Source organism: Odocoileus virginianus, chromosome 25, assembly GCF_023699985.2.
Source record: "Odocoileus virginianus isolate 20LAN1187 ecotype Illinois chromosome 25, Ovbor_1.2, whole genome shotgun sequence".
In the NCBI taxonomy this organism is placed as follows: domain Eukaryota; kingdom Metazoa; phylum Chordata; class Mammalia; order Artiodactyla; family Cervidae; genus Odocoileus; species Odocoileus virginianus.
Genome location: NC_069698.1, coordinates 13,258,632 through 13,279,967, shown reverse-complemented (window position 1 = coordinate 13,279,967; position 21,336 = coordinate 13,258,632). Strand labels below are relative to the sequence as shown.

The window sequence follows — 21,336 nt, the reverse complement described above, 5'->3', positions numbered from 1 at the left end:
AACAACTTAAGTCAAAACATGAGAGTAATTATAACTGCAAAAAACCTTGAACCCTAACCCAACCTGAACCACATGTAATCTGCACTATTTTGTGACTATATCAGTAAAAAAAAAAAAAAAAGAACTGATAATAGTATGAGATCTAAGCATTTCTCTTAAATACTTTTTTCAGTGAATCTATGACTTTCTTATTTCTCAGACTATAGATGATTGGATTCAACAAGGGAATTATGACAGTGTAAAATAGAGAGTCCATCATATCTTGATCATCTGCCTGTGTGGATCCAGGGCGCACATACATGAAGAGAAGAGACCCGTAGTATAAAGAGACAGACAGGAGGTGGGCTCCACAGGTGGAGAAGGCCTTCCTTATGCCTTGTGCAGACTTATTTTTCAAAACCGTATATAGAACAAGTGCATAAGAGACAAGAACAGTCATAATGCTAAGCACCTGTATCGACCCAGAGGAAATAAACACCATTAGGACATTAATTGAAGGGTCAGTACAAGAAATCTTAAACAATGGCATGATGTCACAGTAAAAGTGTGGTATTATGTTAGACTTACAGAAGGTTAACCTGAATAAAGCACCTACATGAATCATGGAATGAATGAGCCCTGCTACAAATGATGAGACTAACAGCTGGATGCATAGTCTGTTGGTCATAATCACTGGATACAGTAATGGTTTGCATATGGCCACATAGCGATCATATGCCATTGTTGCAAGCAAAAAGCATTCCGTGGTTCCACCAAATGCAAAGGAAAGAAATTGTAACATGCACTCAGAGAGAGATATCATTTTACTCCTAGCAAAAAAATTGACTAGCATCTTGGGGGTCACTGTGGATGATATCCAAGAATCCACAAAGGCTAAACTCCCAAGGAATAAGTACATGGGGGTGTGAAGGTGAGGGTCATTGTAGATGAGATAAATTAGTCCAAGGTTTCCCATAGTGGTGATGAGGTATATCACCAAGAACAACAAGAACAGGGGGATTTGCCACTCCAGTTGATAGGGAAGTCCGGTGAGAACAAACATTGACAGCAGTGTTGCATTTTTAGTATCCATGCTCCCTGAAATGAAATGCAGAAAATGTAAGATGTAAGGAGATGTAAATGACCCCATGGACTGTATCCCCCCAGGCTTCTTCATGGGGATTCTCCAGGCAAGAATACTGGAGTGGGTTGCCATGCCCACGTCCAGGGGACCTTCCCAGCTCAGGGGTCGAACCCAGGTCTCCCACATTGCAGGCGGATTCTCTACTATCTGAGCCACTAGGGAAGCCCAGGTAGACGTAAGCTTTAAAAAGAATACTGGGAGAAAGCAACTGAAGCAAAGTCACACACTTGTCAGAGTGCCCTTAATGTGTTTTACTAGCAGACCCTCTCCAGTGTTCTTCCTTGGGTAATCCCACAGAGGAGCCTGGTGGGCGATAGTTCATGGGGTCGCAATGTGTTGGACATGACATAGCGACTACACAACAAATAGCAATGGGAACTAATTTTGGATATTGATGTAGGGGAAAATGCAATTATTGCTTTAAAAATGTGGAAGAATGAAAGGATTTAGAAAACAGGAAAAAGACTCTAAACATTAGCTAAATTTATGGAGATAATTGAATGTGTGAGGGACATTCTGTCTAGGATATGGATGAGATTCTAGGGTTAAAGAAATTTGAACTATTGCAAAATGATTTGGATGCCATGTGAAAGATCTTGAACTTTGTCAGACAGCAGGCATGCACTGGGAACTTTTAATACAAGGAGCCACATTATATCTTTTAAAATAAATATTTGGTAGTGTAGAAATGCTCTGTAGGGAAGGGAAACTAGTGTCAGGAATACTAATTAGGGAGCTGATACTCTTATTGAATGGTTCTCAAATCAGAATACACATCAAAATTGGTGAAATATTTGTACAAAATACAGATTATGCAGTATTATTGTATGTTCAAGAGGGCAAGAATGAAGCTCAACAATCTGCATTTCAAAAATTCCCTCCAGTTGATTCATGTGATGCTGTAGTCTTTCTGGTGTAATTTAGTACTAGGACATCGATCCAGTATTCTTGTTTGGGAAATCCCACAGAGGAGCCTGGCAGGCTACAGTCCATTGGGTCACTCATGATAAGGAGGGAAAAAAAAGAAATAAATCAGAATGTAGAGTCACTAAGACTCAGTAACTTAGGTGTGAGGGAGGTGGTCAGTGAAGGAGAAAGGAGACAGAGTTGGATAGATGGTCATCACAAATTGAATTTGAGAATTCAGATGTTTGGGACACTTGTGGAGAAAGTATCTTCTGAATATCCAGGTGGGATAGCTTAGTAGTATGAGTTTGTTAGCACTTAATATACACAATGACTTTGGAGTATTTGGGCAACTGAAGGCATACTTATGAATGACCTAACCATTAGAAAAAAAAAAAAACTTCAGCAAATTTTATTAAAGAAGTTTTGAAATAGATACATGTCATTTTAGATAGCTGAAAATGATCCTCTTTTCTACTAGATGAGTCTTGGTATCTGGCAAAGGCTACCACTTACTCTAGAAGTCAAAGGAGCCAGAAGCTCACTTTTCCATCCCCTTGCAACTAGAGTAAGGGGACTTGATTCAGGTTTGAATAGTCAAACATACTAACACTGGATTTGTAACATCGAGCATGGAGGAAAGGGATAGGAAAACACGAATTTGAGTTGCAAATTCAGCCAAGCATCCATTTCAAGACCCCGGGAACTGCTTCTTGCATCTGCACCAGCGGCATTGGCAGTGTGAGCTGTGGCTTCTACAATTCAGGAGCTGTGATAGGAACTCGTACTGAGCAAGTGTGGAGATTTGATTTGGGCTGCTGTCTCACTGTATTGTTTCCTTCTGTTCCTGCCCATTTATCAGCAGATTCCTCCAATCTCCCTGGAATTTCTATGTAATGGTCCATTTCCATTCAGCTAACTAATTTTCTGTTACAAAATAGTGCCCTGGCTTTAGCCAAAGAGAGATAAGCTGCTGCTTCTGCTAAGTCGCTTCAGTCGTGTCTGACTCTGTGCGACCCCATAGACGGCAGCCCACCAGGCTCCCCCGTCCCTGGGATTCTCCAGGCAGGAACACTGGAGTGGGTTGCCATTTCCTTCTCCAATGCGTGAAAGTGAAAAGTGAAAGTGAAGTTGCTCAGTCGTGTCCGACTCTTCTCGGCCCCATGGACTGCAGCCCAGCAGGCTCCTCCGTCCATGGGATAAGGGAGAGACCTAAAAGATCTATTGAGCAGAGTAACCAGAGAAGGAGAAGGAAAAACTGGAGAGGTGAGTGTTGTAAATGTAAGAGAAAAAAGGCACAAGGCCATGATGAAGTGCAACACTGATTGGCAAAATGAATGCTCCCCGTAGACAAGGGGTGAACAGAGATCATTGAATGTGGGAAGTGAGAGGCGTAGTGTCTTTAGTGAGAGAATTTCCAATTTATGATAGAGTTGAGGCCGTAGAAGAGTGAGACATGAACGGGAAATATCACACATAACATGAGGAGAATGTTTTTGAGTACACCAAGAAAAAAAATGGATAGCAATTAGAATTTTTCTACTTCCTGTAGACAAAAGGGTTTTTTTCCTGTAGAGTATTTAAATGCATATTTTCTAAAATGTTTAGATACATATTTTCTCGACCTTCCCTGGTGGCTGAGGTGGTAAAGAGTCTGCTTGCAGTGCAGTTAACCCGGGTTTAATCCCTGGGTTGGGAAGATCCCCTGGAGAAGGGAATGGCAACCCACTCCAGTGTTCTTGCCTGGTAAGTTCCATGGACGGAGGAGCCTGGCGGTCTACAGTCCCCGGGAGTGCAGATTCGGACAGGACTGAGGGACCAACACTCTCACTGTCTGTGACACTTTCTGAAGAGAGGACGGCACCTAGAAGAGAAAGAGGGTGGAAGTAGAGAGGAGCTATTGGGTGAGTTATTAAGCAAACAAGTGGAGAAATACCAAAAGCATAACAGAGACACGGACAGAAATCTGTTGGAAAGACAAGACAATGAAGATGGGTAGTATCAGATAAACACCAAGAAGGAAATATGGGGGAAATTTGCAGGTAAATATTTGTCTTAACCCTGGTTTTCATTAAATGTTGTCAACCCTGGGAATCTTTCTGTTTTCTTTTCTTCAAAATTCAAAGATTATCTTCCTAGGGAATTTGTGTGTGACACAGAGAATTTAATTTTAAATTTTACCTAGAAACTTGGACTGTTTTTAAATATATTAGCATTGCTGGAAAGTTCTTTCCATAATTAGTTACAAGTTGATGTATATATTTTATTAGAGTGATTAGAGTTGATTTTCTCTAGAAATCCTGCTGTGTTTATTTGAGAGCACTTTCTTCTCCACCAGTTTTTCTAGTCAAATAAAATGGAGCCTAATTCAAGTGATATAAATAACCAATGCCAATAATTCTAGTTGTCAAATGTATTTAATTTGGAGTAGGCTCACTTCCTTGCAATTCCAAATTAAAGGATCATTGAAAATGCTCTAATTCAATATGCGTGTGGGTGTTTATTAAGTATAAACTTGGAAGGAGCAATAGGGGAACATTTTATGCATATTTCTTACAATATATATTAAAATACTGAATAAAAGTATTCTCAGAAATAGGTGAGAGAATAGAGAAAGTAATATGTAAGTGACTTACCCTAAAAGTTTAGTCAGCGACTGTGAATATTTAAGAAGAATGAAACTTTTAATCAGAATAATCAGAAAAATTTCTTATGCAGGAATCATGTGACATATTTAAAGCCAATTTAAATTCTATAAGATTCTAGTTCACCAAAACTTATGAAGTCTTTATAGTTATGTTAGAAAGATAATGAATTATCATTGAGGGACAATTCACTTACAGTTATTCTGCTTATCCTAGATTTAGCCACAAAAATATGATATATATTTCATTAATTATTAATTTTTTTCACCTGCCTTTTTGGCATCTAGTAAAGCAATCTAAAATTATAGATTTTACAGTATTCTCACTCTTTTACCTAAGAATAATATGCCTTACAGAAGTTATTTCTCTTTTACCCATATCTGGTAAGAAATTGTGGAGATCCTTTCGAAGAGGTAGGCTTTTTAAGTAGAAAATAATGCAGCTTCACTGGAATGATAATGACACAGGCACATGGATTTCCCAAGGTCAGGAAAATTTTGTTTGTGCAAATTATCTTTGAACAGAAGAGTCAACCAATTATATGAAAGTGTTCTTTTTAAACCGAAGAGGAAGGAGTGAAGCACTAAAATTTCCTAATATCATGCATTGATTCCCTTTAGGACAAAACTAAGTTGTTCCTCTGGGCATTATAGATTTGAACCTGTAGGAAAAGTCCAGGTTGTTCCACAGGGCATTACAGACTCTAAAATCATAAACATCAAATCGTTGTAGACAATTCTAGTTTTAACAACTGAAATTGTATTTTATGTCACTACCTTCCACAGCAGATGACACTTCTGGCATGTTTATGCAACCTTCAATTCATCCACAGATTTTGATGCTCTGAGTGCTTTGATTAGTATGGACTTTTCTGAGCTGATTATACATGAATTCAATGAGGACAAAATTCTAGACTCCCTTCAGGAGCCAACTGCGAGAAAGTTGTCCTCCTCATGAAAACTATAGCTCACATTCCAGATCTACCAATAACTCCCCACTCTACAGTGAAATTTTTGGAGAAAAATTTACTGCCTATGGGTCAGGGGTAGGAGCAAAGATAAAACAAAACAAAGGATCACAGTGGAGGTGGCCTCGGTCAGTGCTTCTCCAACTTTAATCCCTGTGAGTCTCCTGGTGATTTTCTGAAAATGCATATTCTGTTTCAATAGGTCAGGGCTGCATCCTGAGGGTTTTCATTTCTACCAAGGTGATGCCTCTAGACATTTAGCATCCTCAGGGTTTTCCGTCATTGGCAGGCTTAGCTTATCAGAGAACTAGATCATTAGTGAAGTTGGGGGTGGGGTGGGGGGAATGGGAAAAAAAGGCAGATGGAGCTGACATGCAAAAGAGGGAAGCAAAGAGGAGCCAGAATGGACATGGCAGGCCAGCATGGGTGGAATCACAGCATGGGAGACTAAAGCAAACTTAGTGGGGATTCACGGGGACTGAACCAAACTTAGTAGCATGCTGGAAAAAAGAGAAATATGTTCTGCTAAAATCTCATTTTGGACAAGATACCCTATTGATTCCTTTAAAAAAGAAATGCAAAATTACATATGTATTATTTAGTGATTACTTAAGAGTAAAGCATGATATTATATTGTTAAGTTCACTTGGTTGTCAGGAACACTGGTGATGTTTGATTAAACTATGCCATGGAAACACTAATAATACACATGAAATAATGATAGCTTACAGTGAATGATGTTGGATTCGTGATCTCCTAAGAAGATTTAGTTTTGGGACTAGGGACCAGGCTGATCACTCAATAACTTTTGTGTAGCAGAGTTTTATTAAAGTATAAGAAAGGACAGAGAAAGTTTCTGAGACACCAGAAGGGGGACGGAAAGGGCCCCCTCTCTAGTGTTAGCAAGGGAACTATGTACTTTTTCCACTGGGTAATACAGTAAATCAAAAGAATGTCTGAAGGTTGTAAAGGCTTTACCAGACCCACTGCCACAATTACATTCTAAAATGACAGGAGTAGTCAGAAGGTTCTTAAGAAGGAGAAGCATGTCCTCGAGCAGGATACATTGTTCTTATATAATCATTGGTATAGAGTATAAGGAAAAACATATCCTTGAGCCAATGAGTTGTTTTGTTATGTAATTATGAGCTCTGGGCTTAAAGAAAAAAATGTTTGTCCTCTTCTCCTCCTTGAGAGCCATAGACCCCTTTCCTCTCCTCGGGGACCCCAGACTTCTTATCAACCTACCTAAGAACTTACTTTCTAAATACTCTATATTATGAAGATGCTTTGATTAACTTAATCGGGAGATTTACAAGGATTCATAGCTCCTCTTTCTTTATATACATGCAAATTCATACATTTTTTCATCATTTTATAATACTTTATACTATTCAGAAGATTGCTCACAAAATTGTCCAGCAATGCATTCCAAGAAACAAAAGTGCTAATACAAACAAAAACTTTAAAAGTGTTAATAGGTAAAATCAAAGAAACACAAATTAAAACTAGTATTATATTTCTAAAGTCTGGTTTAACAGTATGGAAGAGTCTTACTGAGTGTAGTACACTCAATACACATCACCGTACACATTGGTGTGTACACATTAGTAATCCCCATTCTAGATTGTTTTAGTTCTTTAAAAAAGGTTTGCAAAATCTGTTGGCTTGGAAATATCTAGGAATATTATTAAAACACAGATTGCCAGGCTCCACCAATAGAGTTTTTGATTTATTAATGTTAATGCCATTGGTTTATAAACATGTTTACTGAAGCTCTGTTTTGGACTGAATTTTGAGTTTCCTTAAAATTCATATGCTGAAGTCCCAAGGTGGCATTATTTGGAGTGGGGTCCTTGGGAGGTAATTAGGGCTAGACTATGGAATCATAAGGGTGGGATATTTATGATATTCATGACAGGATTAGTGTACTCATGAGAAGAGAAAGAGATATATAGTGTGCCTTGCTCTTTCTCTCTAATACTCTCTCTCTCTCATACTCTGTCTCTCTCTCCATCCCCTCATCTGACCTTTCTCCATGAGTACTCACCCATGGAAGGCCATGTGAGGCCAGTGAGAAGGCAGTGGTCTATGAGTTAAAAAGTGGCCTCTGGTCAGGTACTGTATCTCTGGCACCTTGCTTTTGAATTTTCATCCTTCAGAACTGTATAAAAATAATGGTTTGTGTTTAAGCCACCCAGTGTATGATATTTTGTTACAGCAGCTGAACAGAATAGGATAACCACTGTTTTTAAATAATCAGTGAAGCAAAATTGTTATAATATCTAAATATTTAGAGACCAGTCAAAGAGAAGTGTCTATATTCCCTACCTCTACTTCTTTGTAAATATTCTAAAAGCTTTCACCTTTCGTATTATACTCTACTTTTTTTCCTGTTTTGTACAGGTAGATGCAGACATCAACATAACATTTCTTTCAAAGGATGAAGAATTGTTGACCTTTTCCTACACTTTACTTGGGAATAATGATTGAAAGTAATAATAAACAATCAAAACTTCATTGCATAATTTCAATAAAGTTAATTAACGGGAAGAAAATCTGCCCATGAGAAAAACACTAATTGCCAACTTTTGTACCACTTTTGTACCATCATTCTCAAAGAGAATTTCATATATAAGATGTTCCACAAGCTATAATGACGTGACTGGGGAAGTACCCTCTATTTTAGACTTGTCTGATAGCAATAAGAGATAATCTTCTCATATTTCCTTTATTTTTCAAGAAAAATAAAGAGATTCACAGGGTTTAGAGTGAGTGTTAACAAGACGTCAAAACTGTTTAAAATCTAAGACTGAACCAAAAAGAACACTTAACTATACAATGCTTACACAAAACCAACCTTAAATATAAAGGCCCCAACAAGTTCCAAATAAGTTAAAAGTAAAAGGACAGGAAAACATCATGAAATTACCCAGGAAAAAAAAAAGTGATTTTGTTGATAGCAACTAAACTGAGATACTGACAGTATAGAATATTCTGTCCAACAGAAGCAGAAAACAGTATTTTAAAGCACATAAACATAGCTATAAATGTATGATAAGTTATTGAGTTGTATATGTTGCTTATATGTGCTTTCATGTTTATTTGAAATATACCAATCCACTCAACTCTCTTTGAGGAATAAATGAAACTGGAGATATTTTTAAAGCACGAAAGGACATTTTTTGTTATGCCAATTCCTTCTTAAGAAAGAATTGCAAATTCATTATCTTCACTGAATAAAGAATTACTGACAAAAGCCAAATGATTTGTACCTCCCCAAATAATTTGCTTTTTATTAGAGACCAATACTTTGGCCACCTCATGAGAAGAGTTGACTCATTGGAAAAGACCCTGATGCTGGGAGGAAGTAGGGGCAGGAGGAGAAGGGGACAACAGAGGATGAGATGGCTGGATGGCATCACTGACTCGATGGGCATGAGTTTGAGTAACCTCTGGGAGTTGGTGATGGACAGGGAGGTCTGGAGTGCTGCGATTCATGGGGTCGCAAAGAGTGGGACACGACTGAGTGACTGAACTGGACTGAACTGAATGTTTTAAAACAAGAGAGTAAAGTTCTTATACTCTTGTGTTTCCTTCTTCTCCCTTCTCTTCTCTCCCCTCCCTTTCCTCTCTTTGCGTTTTATCCTTTTTCTCCATAGCAAATTGCTACAAAACTAATAGATTATATTATATAAACTTACTGACAACTAGCATTATATATATGATGAATTATATTTTTTTCAATTTGACAGGTTCATATAACATTTGGAAAGCAACAGAGGGCAGATGCTATTTTCTCTCTCAGGGCAAGTGAAAGAGCATACTCAAGACAACATGAGTAGGGAAGCAGATACCCTCTATGTTCCAATGGCTAGTAATCAGCTTTTGGGGAGTGGGAAACTACAGCTGCAGTAGCAGTTGACTGTGGTGTTAGCAGGAATTTTTTTTTAAATTTATTTATTTTTTAACTGAAGGATAATTGCTTACAGAATGTTGTTATTTTCTGTCAAACCTCAACACAAATCAGCTACAGGTAGACATATATCCCCTCCCTTTTGAACCTCACTCCCATCTCCTTCCCCATCGCCCCACCAGGCTGATACAGAGCCCCTGTTTGAGTTTCCTGAGACATACAGCAAATTTCCATTGGCTATCTCTAAACGGAATCTAGAAAAATGGTACTGAAGAATTTATTTGCAGGGCAGCAATGGAGAAACAGACATAGAGAATAGACTTATGGACGTGGGGAGAGGGGAGGAGAGGGTGAGATGTATGGGAAGAGTAGAATGGACACTTATATTACCATGTGTAAAATAGACAGGAATTTTTTGAGCTCTTGATGCAGCAAAGAGTTGTGACCTTGAAAATAAAGCCTAATGATTTTTTAAAGCACCTAATTCCTTGTGTTTTCCTTGACATTTGTGTAGTGGCTCATGGGTAGAGGTTCGTGTTTCTTCCATCAAAGTGTGACAGAGGAGAAAAGCGAAACCTCTTACGCTGTTGTGAGCAATGTAAATTGGTATATCTGCTATGGAAAACAGCATGGAGATTCCTTAAAAAACTAAAAAATAGAGCTATCATATGATCCAGCAATCTGATGGATAAAAAATGTGTCTGAAAAAAAGGAACACACTAATTTGAAAAGATACATGCACCGCAAAGCTCATAGCAGCACTATTTCCCATAGCCAAGCATAGAAGCAACCCAAACGTTCAACAGATGACGGGCTTAAGAAGATGTGGTATACACGAACAATGAAATCTTACTCATCTAATGAATGAATGAAATACTGCCATTCACAGCAACACGGATAGACCTGGAGATTATCATACTATTGCCAGACAGAGAAAAACAAATATCATATGGTGTCACTTATACGTAGAATCTAAAAATTAATACAAATAAGTCTACATGTAAAATAGAAAGAGACTCATAGACACAGAAAGCAAACTTATGGTTACCAAAGTGCAAAGAGAAGAAAGAAGTGATAAATTAGGAGTATGTAATTAACAGGTACAAACTACTACACATGAGTTAGATAAACCACAAGGATTTATTGTATAGCACAGGTAACTATTTTCAATATGTTATACTGATCTACAATGAAAAATAACCTGAAAAATATATTTATAATGAATCACTTGACTGTACACCTGACACTAACACAATGCTCTAAATCAATAACACATCAATTTAAATGACCACAGCTTAGCGTGGAGTTCTATAACTTAGTAGCTTTAGAAGGGTCTTATATTGTTAAAACTAATATCTCTTATTTGGATATATATAAATATATGCATGTATAATACATACATATGTACATATAATTAGCAAAAAGGTTAATGAAAAATCAGATATGTAAAATTACACTCAGCTATCCAAATAGTTGCTTTGACTCAACAAAGTAGAGAGATATCTGAAAATACTGAAGACTTCATAGGGAAGAAAACTTTCAGTGGAAATTCAAGATTCCTATTGTTCAAGCACAAACTAGAGGAGGAATAGATTTTAAGAAGCCTCATGATAATTAGCGCATAACTGATACAGTTGTAAGTAGGCAGTCTACAGGAACCCATGGGAACCGTATGTGTTGATACTAACAACATCAGGCAAGTACCACGGCCTCCAGAAAGCAGTCAGCGATGCAGAAAAGCAGTCAGCTAAGCCAGGCTTCAACATTATGTGAACCGTGAACTTTTAGATGTTCAAGCTGGATTTGGAAAAGGCAGAGGAACCAGAGACCAAGTTGCCAACATCCATTAGATCATCAAAAAAGCAAGAGAGTTCCAGAAAAAATTCTACGTCTGCTTTATTGACTATGCCAAAGCCTTTGACTGTGTGGATCACAATAAACTGTGGAAAATTGTGAAAGAGATGGGAATACCAGACCATCTTAACCTGCCTCTTGAGAAACCTGTATGAAGGTCAGGAAGCAACAGTTAGAACTGGACAAGGCACAACAGACTGGTTCCAAATAGGAAAGGGAATTCGTCAAAGCTGTCTATTGTCACCGTGCTTATTTAACTTATATGCAGAGTACATCATGAGAAATGTTGGGCTGGATGAAACTGAAGCTGGAATCAAGATTGCCAGGAGAAATATCGATAACTTCAGATAAGCAGATGACACCACCCTTATGATAGAAAGTGAAGAATTAATGAGTCTCTTGATGAACGTGAAAAAGGAGAGTGAAAAAGTTGGCTTAAAGCTCAACATTCAGAAAACTAAGATCATTGCATCTGGTCCCATCACTTCATGGCAAATAGATGGAGAAACAGTGGAAACAATGGCTGACTTTATTTTTCTGGGCTCCAAAATCACTGCAGATGGTGACTCTAGCCATGAAATTAAAAGACGCCTACTCCTTGGAAGGAAAGTTATGACCAACCTAGACAGCATATTAAAAAGCAGAGAATACTTTGCCAACAAAGGTCTGCCTTGTCATATCTATGATTGTTCCAGTAGTCATATATGGATGTGCAGTTGGACCATAAAGGAAGTTGAGCACCGAAGAATTGATGCTTTTGAACTGTGGTGTTGGAGAAGACTCTTGAGAGTCCCTTGGACTTCAAGGAGATCCAACCAGTCTGTCCTAAAGGAAATCATTCCTGAATATTCATTGGAAGGACTGATGATGAAGCTGAAACTCCAATACTTTGGCCACCTGATGTGAAGAACTGACTCATTGGAAAGGACTCTGATGCTGGGAAAGATTGAAGGCAGGAGGAGTAAGGGACGACACAGTATGAGATGGTTGGATGGCATCACTGATTTGATGGACATGAGTTTGAGGAAGCTCTGGGAGTTGGTAATAGACAGGGAAGCCTACTCTGCTGCAGTCCAAGGGGTCACAAGGTGTCAGACATGACTGAGCGACTGAACGGAACTGAAATTTACTATACAGACCTTTGTCGGCAACGTAATGTCTCTGCTTTCAATACACTGTCTAGGTTTGTCATAGCTTTTCTTCTAAGCAGCAAGCATCTTCTAATTTCATGGTTGCAATCACCATCCACATTGATTTGGGAGCCCAAGAAAATGAAGTCTGTTACTGTTTCCATTTTCCCCCCATCTATTTGCCTTGAAGTTATGGTTCCTCCCGTGGAGAGTATTTATCTGCAACAGATCTGAGGGCTTTGTTCCAAACCTAAGGTTTAGCACTTATCTTGACCTGCCAAAGGCTCCAAAGAGCATCCCTATCTTCCACTACCACTTCAGGGACCTGTTTTTCCTGGATCATATGGTCCAAGTGGCACCACAGCTTGGAGAGGAGGCTAGATCTTTTGCAAATCTTTCGCCTGTTCTGAGCCATGCCCAAATCAAGTAGTTTTTCTGGTCCTTTCCTAAAGTGGTTTTCTTAAGGTACTCAGTAAGGATAATGTTCCTTCTAAAATCCATAGTAGCCTACTAAGAGTTCTGTCTCCTTTTTGGTTGCAGGATGGGCTAGATGCAACAATGCATCTGTATCTATGAAGGTATAATTCCACATGACCCACACAACTGAATCTCAAGAATTTCACTAAATTAAGTGGACCCTGGAATTTTTTAGATTTATTTCTCATCTTCTAGCAGGCAAATGCCTACCAGTAAGTCTAAAGCAGTTATTTCTTGCTCCCTCGGTCCAGTCAGCATCATGGACAAGTGGGATATCTCGTAGAAGGAAAAGAAATAAAAATCCCTAGAGAAAAAATTTGTAAATCATGTATGTAAATCATGTAAAAGCCTTGTATACTGGATATATGAAAATTTTTCAAAACCTAATAATAAGAGAACATATAGCTCCATTAAAAAGGACAAAAAGTTTAAACAGACAGGTCACCAAACTAAATGTATATATGTCAAATAAGAACACAAAAACATGCTCCATACCATTGTTCTTGGGGATATGTAACTGAAGACCACAATGAGATACCATGACCCAACTATTAAAATAACTAAAATTGAAAAGACTATTCCTATTGGAAGTAGCGATACAGACTTTAATACTAATAATTAGGCAACAAAAAAGATTTTAAAGGTAATTACATTAAATTGAAGAGGGCAGTGTGTTTAAGTCAGGTGTGGGTTAGGTTGAGGCTACCAATGCACATTATACTGCTTACTCCATCCTCTTACACTGCTGAGTTCTCACAGTGACTTTGCCTTTATCTATGATTTTTTTCACCTCTTTTAAAGGTTTCACTGGCACAATTCTAAGAAATACTATCATCAAGAATCTACAAAAGGGGACGCCGGCAGGGCCGGGAGCTTGTAGAGCCATGAACGGGGCAGCGTCGGGCCCTCGCTGGCGGGCGCGAGTGTCCCGCCTCGTCTCCTTCAGCGCGACCCGCCGCCTGCACAGCAAATCTCTTAATAATGAAGAAAACTTGAAATTATTTGGGAAGTGCAACAACCCAAATGGCCATGGGCACATTTATAAAGTTGTGGTGACAGTACATGGGGAGATTGATCCTGTTACAGGAATGGTCATGAATTTGACTGACCTCAAGGAGTGTATGGAGGAGGCGATTATGAAGCCCCTTGATCATAAGAATCTGGATCTAGATGTGCCGTATTTTGCAGACATTGTAAGCACAACAGAAAATGTAGCCGTATATATCTGGGAAAACCTCCAGAAACTTCTTCCTGTGGGAGTTCTTTATAAAGTAAAAGTATATGAAACTGACAATAATATTGTAGTCTATAAAGGAGAATAACTCTTAGAGATTAATTTCCATCCATATTTGAAGATCTTTATCCCCTTGAACAATTAAGAAGTCATCACCTAACTGTTGCACTTCCACATTGTGTTCTGGAATCACTGCGAGTCCTGTTCTAGAGTCAAATCTAATTTAAAACCAAGTTTATAATGTATTCTGAGTATCATTTAAAGAGTTGTTCATCTATAGATTAAAATCACTTCAGCAAAAAAAAAAAAAAAAAAAAGAATCTACGAAAATATATGCTTCTTTTTTCTTCTAGCTGCCAATCAAGTCTCAAGTCGAGGTCAAACATTTTTCTGCTCTTCAAATATCAAAGAACAATATTACTATTTTCATATTATGTTCTTTTGACATAAATAATGTAATTTTTCCAAATGAATTCTGTATGCCAAGTACTCGGTTAATAATTAGAGGCAAATCTGAACATGTGACCACACTGTTCAAAATCCCTCAATAGTTCTCCTTTGAGATAAAGATAAAAGTGCCCAGTCTAGTCTCCCATGCTGTGATTCCACCCATGCTGGCCTGCCATGTCCATTCTGGCTCCTCTTTGCCTCCCTCTTTTGCATGTCACTCCATCTGCCTTTTTTTCCCATTCTCCCTCATCCCACCCCCAACTTCACTAATGATCTAGTTCTCTGATAAGCTGAGCCTGCCAATGACGGAAAACCCTGAGGATGCTAAATGTCTAGAGGCATCACCTTGATGGGGAATACATGTAAATCCATGGCTAATTCATTTCAATGTATGATAAAAACCACTGCAATGTTGTAAAGTAATTAGCCTCCAACTAATAAAAATAAATGGAAAAAAAAAAAAAAAAAGAAATGAAAACCCTCAGGATGCAGCCCTGACCTATTGAAACAGAATATGCATTTTCAGAAAATCACCAGGAGACTCACAGGGATTAAAGTTGGAGAAGCACTGATGGAGGCCACCTCCACTGTGATCCTTTGTTTTGTTTTTTCTTTGCTCCTTCCCCTGACCTATGTGCAGTAAAATTTTTCTCCAAAAATTTCACTGTAGAGTGGGGAGTTATTGGTAGATCTAAATGTGAGCTATAGTTTTCATGAGGAGGATGACTTTCTCGCAGTTGACTCCTGAAGGGAGTCTAGAATTTTGTCCTCATTGAATTCATGTATAATCAGCTCAGAAAAGACCATACTAATCAAAGCACTCAGAGTATCAAAATCTGTGGATGAATTGAAGGTTGCATAAACATGCCAGAAGTGTCATCTGCTGTGGAAGGTAGTGACATAAAATACTATTTCAGTTGTTAAAACTAGAATTGTCTACAATGACTTGATGTTTATGATTTTAGAGTCTGTAATGCCCTGTGGAACAACCTGGACTTTTCCCACAGGTTCAAATCTACAATGCCCAGAGGAACAACTTAGTTTTGTCCTAAAGGGAATCAATGCATGATATTAGGAAATTTTAGTGCTTCACTCTTTCCTCTTTGGTTTAAAAAGAACACTTTCATATAATTGGTTGACTCTTCTGTTCAAAGCTAATTTATACAAACAAAATTTTCCTGACCTTGGGAAATCAATGTGCCTGTGTCATTATCATTCCAGTGATGCTGCATTATTTTCTACATAAAAAGCCTACGTCTTTGAAAGGATCTCCACAATTTCTTACAAGATATCGGTAAAAGAGAAATAACTTCTGTAAGGCACATTATTCTTAGGTAAAACAGTGAGAATACTGTATAATCTATAATTTTAGATTGCTTTACTAGATGCCAAAAAGGCAGGTGAAAAAATTAATAATTAATGAAATACCTATATATCATATTTTTGTGGCTAAATCTAGGATAAGCAAAATAACTGTAAGACTGAATTGTCCCTCAATGATAATTCATTATCTTTCTAACATAACTATAAAAACTTCATAAATTTTGATGAACTAGAATCTTAAAGAATTTAAATTGGCTTTAAATATAGGTCACATGTTTCCTACATAAGAAATTTTCTGGGTGTTCTGATTAAAAGTTTCATTCTTCCTAATTAATATCAGGTTCTGAGTCTACTTTTAAGGTAAGTGACTTACATATTAATTTCTCTATTCTATCACCTACATCTGAAAATAGTTTTATTCAGTATTTTAATATATATTGTAAGAAATATGCATAAAATGTTCCCTTGTTGCTCCTTCCAAGTTTATACTTAATAAAGACCCACATGCATATTGAATTTGAGCATTTTCAATTATCCTTTAATTTGGAATTGCAAGAAAGGGAGCCTACATCAAATAAAAATACATTTGACAACGAGAATTACTGGCATTGGTTATTTATATCACTTGAACTAGGCTGTAGTCTTTGGCAGAATTTTATTTTACTAGAAAAACTGGTGGAGAAGAAAGTGCTCTTAAATAAACGCAGCAGGATTTCTAGAAAAAATCAGCTCTAATCACTCTAATAAAACATATAAATCAACTTTTAATTGATTATGGAAAAAAGTTTCCAGCAATGTCAATATGTTTTAAAAAGTCAAAGTTTCTAAGGTAAAATTTAAAATTAAATTCCCTGTGTCACACACAAATTCCCTAGGAAGATAATCTTTGAATTTTGAAGAAAAGAAAACAGGAAGATTCCCAGTGTTGACAACATTTAATGAAAACATCTAAGTTACTGAGTCTTAGTGACTCTACATTCTGATTTATTTCTATCTTTTTTTTCCTTCTCATCCTGGGTGACCCCATGGACTGTAGCCCACCAGGCTCCTCTGTGGAATTTCCCAAACAAGAATACTGGAGTGGCTGTGCTAGTAGTAAATTACACCAGAGAGACTAGAGCTTCACATGAATTTGAATCAACTGGAGGGAATTTTTGAAATGCAGATTGTTGAGCTTCATTCTTGCCCTCTTGAACATAAATTTACAATAATACTGAATAACCTGTATTTTGTACAAATATTTCACCAATTTTGATGTGTATTCTGATTTGAGAACCATTCAATAAGGCTATCAGGTCCCTAACCAGTATTCCTGACACTAGTTTCCCTTCCCTACAGAGTATTTCTACACTATCAAGAATTTATTTTAAAAAATAAAATGTGGCTTCATGTATTAAGAGTCCTCAGTGCATGCCTGCTGTCTGACAAAGATCAAGATCTTTCACATGGCATCCAAATCATTTTGTAATACTTCAAATTTCTTTAACCCTAGAATCTCATCCATATCCTAGACAGAATGTCCCTCACACATTCAGTTATCTCCATAAATTTAGCTAATGTTTAGAGTCTTTTTCCTGTTTTCTAAATCCTTTCATTCTTCCACATTTTTAAAGCAATAATTGCATTTTCCCCTACACCAATATCCGAAATTAGTTTCCACTACTATTTGTTGTTGTTGTGTAGTCGCTATGTCATGTCCAACACGTTGCGACCCCATGAACTATCGCCCACCAGGCTCCTCTGTGGGATTACCCAAGGAAGAACACTGGAGAGGGTATGCTAGTAAAACACATTAAGGGCACTCTGACAAGTGTGTGACTTTGCTTCAGTTGCTTTCTCCCAATATTCTTTTTAAAGCTTACGTCTACCTGGGCTTCCCTAGTGGCTCAGATAGTAGAGAATCCGCCTGCAATGTGGGAGACCTGGGTTCGACCCCTGAGCTGGGAAGGTCCCCTGGACGTGGGCATGGCAACCCACTCCAGTATTCTTGCCTGGAGAATCCCCATGAAGAAGCCTGGGGGATACAGTCCATGGGGTCATTTACATCTCTCCTTACATCTTACATTTTCTGCATTTCATTTCAGGGAGCATGGATACTAAAAATGCAACACTGCTGTCAATGTTTGTTCTCACCGGACTTCCCTATCAACCGGAGTGGCAAATCCCCCTGTTCTTGTTGTTCTTGGTGATATACCTCATCACCACTATGGGAAACCTTGGACTAATTTATCTCATCTACAATGACCCTCACCTTCACACCCCCATGTACTTATTCCTTGGGAGTTTAGCCTTTGTGGATTCTTGGATATCATCCACAGTGACCCCCAAGATGCTAGTCAATATTTTTGCTAGGAGTAAAATGATATCTCTCTCTGAGTGCGTGTTACAATTTATTTCCTTTGCATTTGGTGGAACCACAGAATGCTTTTTGCTTGCAACAATGGCATATGATCGCTATGTGGCCATATGCAAACCATTACTGTATCCAGTGATTATGACCAACAGACTATGCATCCAGCTGTTAGTCTCATCATTTGTAGCAGGGCTTATTCATCCCATGATTCATGTAGGTGCTTTATTCAGGTTAACCTTCTGTAAGTCTAACATAATACCACACTTTTACTGTGACATCATGCCATTGTTTAAGATTTCTTGTACTGACCCTTCAATTAATGTCCTAATGGTGTTTATTTCCTCTGGGTCAATACAGGTGCTTAGCATTATGACTGTTCTTGTCTCTTATGCACTTGTTCTATATACGGTTTTGAAAAATAAGTCTGCACAAGGCATAAGGAAGGCCTTCTCCACCTGTGGAGCTCACCTCCTGTCTGTCTCTTTATACTATGGGTCTCTTCTTTTCATGTATATGCGCCCTGGATCCACACAGGCAGGTGATCAAGATATGATGGACTCTCTATTTTACACTATCATAATTCCCTTGTTAAATCCAATCATCTACAGCCTGAGAAATAAGAAAGTCATAGATTCACTGAAAAAAGTATTTAAGAGAAATGCTTAGATCTCATACTATTATCAGTTCTTTTTTTTTTACTGATATAGTCACAAAATAGTGCAGATTACATGTGGTTCAGATTGGGTTAGGGTTCAAGGTTTTTGCAGTTATAATTACGCTCGTGTTTTGACCTAAGTTGTTAGTACTAACATACTCCTTAAGAAATTCATGTATACTGTTCAAAACACAAGGAATTCTCAACAATTTTCATGTCACATTAGAATAATTGAAGCAGGAAATAAATTAAAATATTTTACATACTTGTGTGCTCTATAGTACAGATTTACAAAATGATTAGGCATGGAAGTAGTAATGTTCCTTTAAAAGGATTTGACTCTGTTGTCTTTGGTAGTAATATAGCTGCACAGCCTAGAGATTAACTGCATATAAATCCACAATGGATGCAATGTTTGTGTTTGAATGAAATGATGTAAATCACAAGAATTCTGCTGCAGACCAAAAGGTCTTTCATTCCACTTTATTTGGGACATGGTGAGTTCCCCCATCACCATGGGGATTCAGCAGTCATATTCCAGAGAAAAATAAAAAGAAATGGGAAAAGCAATGAAACAAAATGAGAAGCAAGTTAAGCCAGTGAAGGGAGAGTCAACTTTTAAGAGGATGCTCTTAGCCCAGTCATTGTGCATGAGCAACAAGAGGAGGGAATTGGCTCTCACTGTCTGTGATGTCACTTGCCAGTTGTGCCTGTATTTTGTAGGAAAATCTGAAAACCTTCGCTAATTAGAAAGCTAGATGAGACTGAAGCATTTAATTGGGATGGGCTTAAAGAAAAAGAAAAGTGGCAGAATAGGAAGGAAATGGTCAGTCTTGCTAGAATTTTTAAAGGGAAACTTTTCAAAGAAATCAGTAATATAGTCTTTCTGGCATGCAGTGTTTACATGATTTTGAATGCATATTACAAAAGTTCAAATAATGTTAACTTGATATAATGTCATAGTGCCTAGTGGGTGGCTGGAAAAGACAGAAAAATGAGCAAGATTTTGGATGTTTTGTGTCTTCAAGGTCTTTAATATTAGTTTTCATCTCACTCATAAGTGCAACGAGAGACTTATCTTTGGGTCCACTCCTGCCTTTCCTTTTACAACACTGAAATTCCATACCTACTTATTGATGCACAAAACACCTTATCCTACAAGCTATCTGCCTCTGTGTTTTGCAAAGCTCTCCTTTTATCGTGTTGGTACTCAAAAGTCCTAAACATAGTTGCCAGGTTATTCTTCATAGGCAGAACTATGATAAAATCATATCCCTTTTCAATAGCTTTTAAAGGATTGACACTGCTGATAGATAATGTACAAATACGCCTTTTGTATTTAGCTCTGTAGATGTAGTCATGCATATATTTATTTGTTCATGTGTATGTCCAGATTACATGAAATATATATACATACTTTCATAGATATTTGTATCTATATCCACACCTTCCTGTATTACATCTTTCTAACTTACTGTATCAGTATTGCATATCTTTCTATCTCTACCTCAACCTCCATTTCTATCCTCCTGATTGCTCCCTGATTTTCTCACCATTATATGGTCCTTTGAAATAACACCTTGGTTTACCTCAGAAGTCACTGACCACACAATTCTCCTAATTGACCATGTATTATACCCAGAATGAGTTGCAGAAAGCTATCCAGACACCCTGAAGTTACTCAGGTACATGCATTTGCTAATACAATCTGTCCACAGACAATATACACTGTCTATTGACAACACATTCATCTTTATTTACAACTCAAATGGTGTCCTTTCTCCAAAGCTTTTCCCATATATCACAGCATTCATAATGCATTTCCATATTATACTGAAGAAGACAGTAATGCTTACTTAGTTCATTCATATGTCTTAGGTCACATCTGACCTAAAGTTCCTTTGGGTTTTTCAATAACGCCTTAGAGAAAAACCCAAACAAACATTTTGGCCAACCCAATATAATACTTACTTGGGGACCAAATGCTTTTTTTTTTAATATAAATTAGATTTCTTAGTCTCTATCTTTTGCAGCAATGAGCATAACTTTGCAGCACTGCAGCTTACACAGATGAGGTCTTGAATAAGTATCTGTGAAATATTTATAAAATTGAGCTGAATCTGAGAGCACAAATACATAGAGTGCAGTGACAATATATCACTCATTTTTAATCTTGTAATGAGCCCAGGACACATTTGGACTTGGAGGGCTATAGCACACAGCTCACCTTCTTAAGGTTCTTTGATGATAACTGCAAGCATTATACACCTAAAGTTACCTATTCTTGTTCTTTTTATCATGAT

At 37.6% G+C, this 21,336-nt stretch overlaps 2 protein-coding genes and 1 pseudogene across 2 annotated transcripts; 2 read left to right on the top strand and 1 right to left on the bottom strand.

Annotated features, from left to right (window-relative positions):
- Positions 1 to 142: 142 nt before the first annotated feature.
- On the bottom strand, positions 143 to 1,072 carry LOC110144051 (olfactory receptor 5H2-like). The gene has a single exon (XM_020903867.2). It carries the CDS (start codon positions 1,070 to 1,072, stop codon positions 143 to 145), a length of 930 nt encoding a protein of 309 aa, XP_020759526.2.
- Positions 1,073 to 3,041: 1,969 nt separating this feature from the next.
- On the top strand, positions 3,042 to 19,044 carry LOC110144049 (olfactory receptor 5H2-like). The gene is made up of 2 exons (XM_020903866.2): positions 3,042 to 3,295; positions 18,110 to 19,044. Exons 1-2 carry the CDS (start codon positions 3,193 to 3,195, stop codon positions 19,042 to 19,044), a joined length of 1,038 nt encoding a protein of 345 aa, XP_020759525.2. The 5' UTR covers positions 3,042 to 3,192.
- Positions 13,903 to 14,572, top strand: LOC110144050 (6-pyruvoyl tetrahydrobiopterin synthase pseudogene; annotated as a pseudogene).
- Positions 19,045 to 21,336: the final 2,292 nt, after the last annotated feature.

Bases quoted from the DNA above. Each gene is read 5' to 3' on its own strand.
- LOC110144049 (XM_020903866.2), top strand. From the start codon at position 3,193: ATGGACTGCAGCCCAGCAGGCTCCTCCGTCCATGGGATAAGGGAGAGA. The intron at 3,296-18,109 runs GTGAGTGTTGTA...ATTTCATTTCAG, and splicing joins GAGAAGGAAAAACTGGAGAG to GGAGCATGGATACTAAAAAT.
- LOC110144051 (XM_020903867.2), bottom strand. From the start codon at position 1,072: ATGGATACTAAAAATGCAACACTGCTGTCAATGTTTGTTCTCACCGGA.